General features: G+C 29.8%; 1 protein-coding gene across 1 annotated transcript; it reads right to left on the bottom strand.

The window, feature by feature from the left end:
* Positions 1-529: 529 nt before the first annotated feature.
* LOC107875003 lies at positions 530-1,731 on the bottom strand. Its single transcript, XM_016721678.2, has one exon. It carries the CDS (start codon positions 1,510-1,512, stop codon positions 655-657), a length of 858 nt encoding a protein of 285 aa, XP_016577164.1. The 5' UTR covers positions 1,513-1,731; the 3' UTR covers positions 530-654.
* Positions 1,732-4,098: the final 2,367 nt, after the last annotated feature.

Genomic DNA, 4,098 nt, shown 5'->3' with positions numbered 1-4,098 from the left:
ATTTTGAAATGGTGGGAGTAAATTATTTCTTGAAATTCTCCTCGTATGGAATACTCCCTCCATTTCATTTTATCCGTTCAAAATTGGGATGACACGACTATTAAGAAAACAATGATTGGTAATGTAACTTTATCATTTTTCCCCTCTTAATTATGTCTTGTTATTGGTTCCAATATTGATGAATGACTAATACCAAAACACCATTTATATTTTTAATGGTGTATTTTTTATGATACTCCTCTTTACAATATTTTTTAAGAATGCTAATAACAAGGAGTAACCAATTAAACTAAGGGTATAATGGAAAAAAAATTTGTCTTGTCTTGATAAGTAAAATAGGACAAGTAAAATGGGACATCAAATTAAAAAATTTGGAAAGGATAAAATGAGACGGAGGGAGTATTTCACACTTAACAACATTCGTGGGGCTTCGACCATGAATAATATTTACCCAAAAGTGAGACGGGCTTAGCGAATACAAGAAAGATAATAATTAAAAAAAAAAAAAAAAGAGTGAGAGAGAGAGAAGTTCTAGCAGTAAAAGTTTAATGACGAGTAGAAAGTTATATATTTTTAGCGCTCATCACATGTGTGGAGTTGCTCATTAGGTGAAATTTAACCTGTAGTTTTGCATCAAATGCCTAGTAGTAACTACTAAAATTTATCAAGGTGCTCTCTACGTTCATACTTCCGTGCCCAAACATGTTTGCCGTTAGTCTTAAACTTAGCAATGGAACCGTTGCATAAGATCTGATCAATGGTAGAAACATCACGCACTACCATTTTAGCATACAGAGGATGATCTGATAAAGAACCTGATGGCACCATATGAACTTGCTCAACACAATCAATCCCATAGTAAGAATTGAATAGTTCCTTCACTTCTGCTTCAGTAACAGGAAATCCCCTTGAAAATGTTAAAAACATAGTTCTATCATCCACTGGTGCATCATTTTTTAGTGACCAGCCCCATAATCCTCTGCTAGGAATTATTGAATCTAAAGATCTTGGAACAACTGTTATAGCTCCGAATGTTGGATGAGGAAATCCAGGAATAGGGATAGGAGAATTCAGATGGATTCTTGATTGTCCTGGAATGATTCGATGTAAAATGTCAGCAAATATAATTACACAAACCTTGTTCAAGAGAGTCTTGATTCCACTTATCATTGTAAACCGCTGTTGGTAAAAAAAGTTGAATGAAACTGTTCTTTTCATTATTATAGAAGTAAGAGGCATGTCCCCTGCCTCATTAGGAACAGGAGGAACCTTCGATTCAAGCCATTTTAAACAAGTAGCACCTTCCTTAGCCAACTTATTGACAAGATCATTTGGTAACTTCACCATTTTGTCTATTATGCTTGGAAAATGTCCTTCAAACCATAGCCACATAGCCAGAACCAAAAGTGACTCAGCTGGATTGCGAGATAAGTACACGACCAATCGAGTGAAGACATCTCTATCAATTTTGTGGAACAAATGAAGGTCTTCAAGTGAAATCCCTGATGACATTGTTGAAAGAGTCTTTAAATATGCCTATTCTTTTCTTATATTATATTCCTGTGTGAATACTACATAGTCCTTATATATGACCAGGGCTTTCAATAAGTTCTTATCTATAAACCTTTCAAATCCATCCGTAGAGCCAAAAAAAGAACTTCAAGAATCCAAGCCTTGGAAGAGTAAGATTTCTTTTCCACAATCATGTACTTCTCGTGTGGAATATGACTTACTAGCACAAGGGTAAAACTAATTAGATTAACTAAATCTAATCTAAATTTATTAGTGATCATACTGAATTTAAAACATGAGGAATGTCATTGACCAAAACTGTGTGTTTTTATCCCCTCCGTCAACTTTACTTGCCGGTATTTGATTTGACACACTATTTAAAGAGTTAAATAAGCTGTAAATGTTAATATATCAACTTATAAAAAGTCCAATGTTTTGGGAAATGACCATAATTAATACTTCCTCCACTACTTTTTACTATCCCCGTCCCAAATTTTCTAATTTAATTTCTCATTTTACTAGTCTTTTTTCATTAATCAAAAGAGGCAAAAAAAATTCATATTTAAAATTTTCATATTTACCTTTGCATTAATTATTTTTTCTTCAAATTAAAATGTAAACATCATTTAATATGGATACTATGATAAACTAGTCATGTTATTAATTATTTTTCTTAATCAATCTATCATCTCAATTTAGGACGGGTAATTTGGGATGGAGGGAGTAGTAAATTATTTTCCTCTTTTTTCGTGAGTTTATTTGATTAAGTTTTTAAAGCTAAATTAAATTAGATTAATTTAATTTTTAAATTAAAATTTAGATACTCAAAAACTACATGAAAAATACTATAAATTGTAGTTTTTCTTTTTTCAATTCAATTAAGAAATATTTCTTTCATTCCAAAATAATTTAATTGTTGGGGTAGGACACACATCTTAAGAAAAATCCTTAGGACATAAATTGTAGATTACTTTCCACTATTACCCTTTTATTTATTCTTAAATTACTTTCCTAGAAAATGTGAAGTACTCCCTCCATCCCATTTAACTCATCCAAAATTTTCTAATTTGATTTCTCATTTTACTTGTTATTTTCATTAATCAAAATAAAACATTTTTTCTTCCCTTTTTACCCGTTGTATTAATTATTTTTTCTCCAAATTAAAATGTAAACATCATTTAATAGGCTACTTTGGTAAAGTAGTCATTTATTAATTATTTTTCTTAATCAATGTGCAATGTCAAACTGGGACGAGTAAAATAGGACGGAGGGAGTACTTAAGAACCTCATCAAATGAAAGGATAAAATTCAAAGAAAGTTTCAACATGTCTCTAGAAGAATGAACAATTCATTTATTTTGGACATTGAAAAATAACTCAACAATTCATTTATTTTGAAATAGAGGGAGTACATCTTAAAATGAGAGTTTATAGCGTTTGACTCTAAAAAGGAAAAGGGAGCAATTAAAAAGGAATTGAGGAAGTAACAAGAATAAATTCGAAACTACTCCCTCCGTATATATTTACTAGTTCATATTTGATTGGATGCAAAATGATATTCCTTCCGTTTTATTTTAGTTGATCCTCTTTCTAAAAATATTTATTTTAATTTACCCCCCCCCCCCCCCTATTTCTTTTTAGTTGGCCTTCTTTCTAAGAATATTTTTTTCAATTTAGTTGTCCCTTTTATGAAATCAAGAAGATTTTATTGGGTTCTTCCAATACTGTCCTTAATATTAAATAACTAAATAAAGTGTATTTACTCACATTTATATTTTCAAAGCATAATTAATAAGACTAATTTGGTAAAATAAACCCTTAATTAATATTTTCTTAATAGGTGTGTCAAGTCAATAGGGGCCAACTAATATGCAACGGAGGAAGTAGTTGTTCCTTTGATGAAATCAAGAGGATTTTATTATGTTCTTTCAATACTACCCTTAGCATTAAATGACTAAACAAAGTGTATATATTTAAATTTATATTTTCAAGGCATAATTAATAAGGTTAAGTTAGTAAAATAAACTCCTAATACGAAACGGAGGGAGTAAATAGAAAAGTACTTCTTCCGTTTCGTTTTAGTTGCCCCTTTTATTAGAAATAATTATTTCAATTTAGTTGTCCAATTTATAAGATTATGGAAAGTTTATTATATTCTTCCAATACTACGCATATCATTAAATGACCACATAAAGTATATATATTCAAATTTATATTTTCAAAATATAATTGATAGGACTACTTAAGTAAAATAAACCCTAATAAATATTTTTTTAAGACGAGTGTCAAGTCACCAGGGTCAACTAAAATAAAATAGAGGAAATATATCACACTTATTAATTATAAGTCATCTAAGTATAGGTAAACGAATAGTATTTATTAACAAGGATAAAATAGGCACAAAATGATAGATTATCTCTTGATTTTTTAAATAAAAAATAAAGTGAAAAACTATATTTAGTATACTGAACAAGAAAAGATGAACCGAGGGAGTAAGTGTTAAATTATCTTTTGATTTTCTAAATCAAACAAGTGAAAATTAAGAAGAGAGTATTTGCTCCGTCCATTTTTTTACATGCTAATATAA

Source organism: Capsicum annuum, chromosome 6 (assembly GCF_002878395.1).
Source record: "Capsicum annuum cultivar UCD-10X-F1 chromosome 6, UCD10Xv1.1, whole genome shotgun sequence".
NCBI lineage: Eukaryota > Viridiplantae > Streptophyta > Magnoliopsida > Solanales > Solanaceae > Capsicum > Capsicum annuum.
This window is presented reverse-complemented; position numbering and strand designations above follow the sequence as displayed.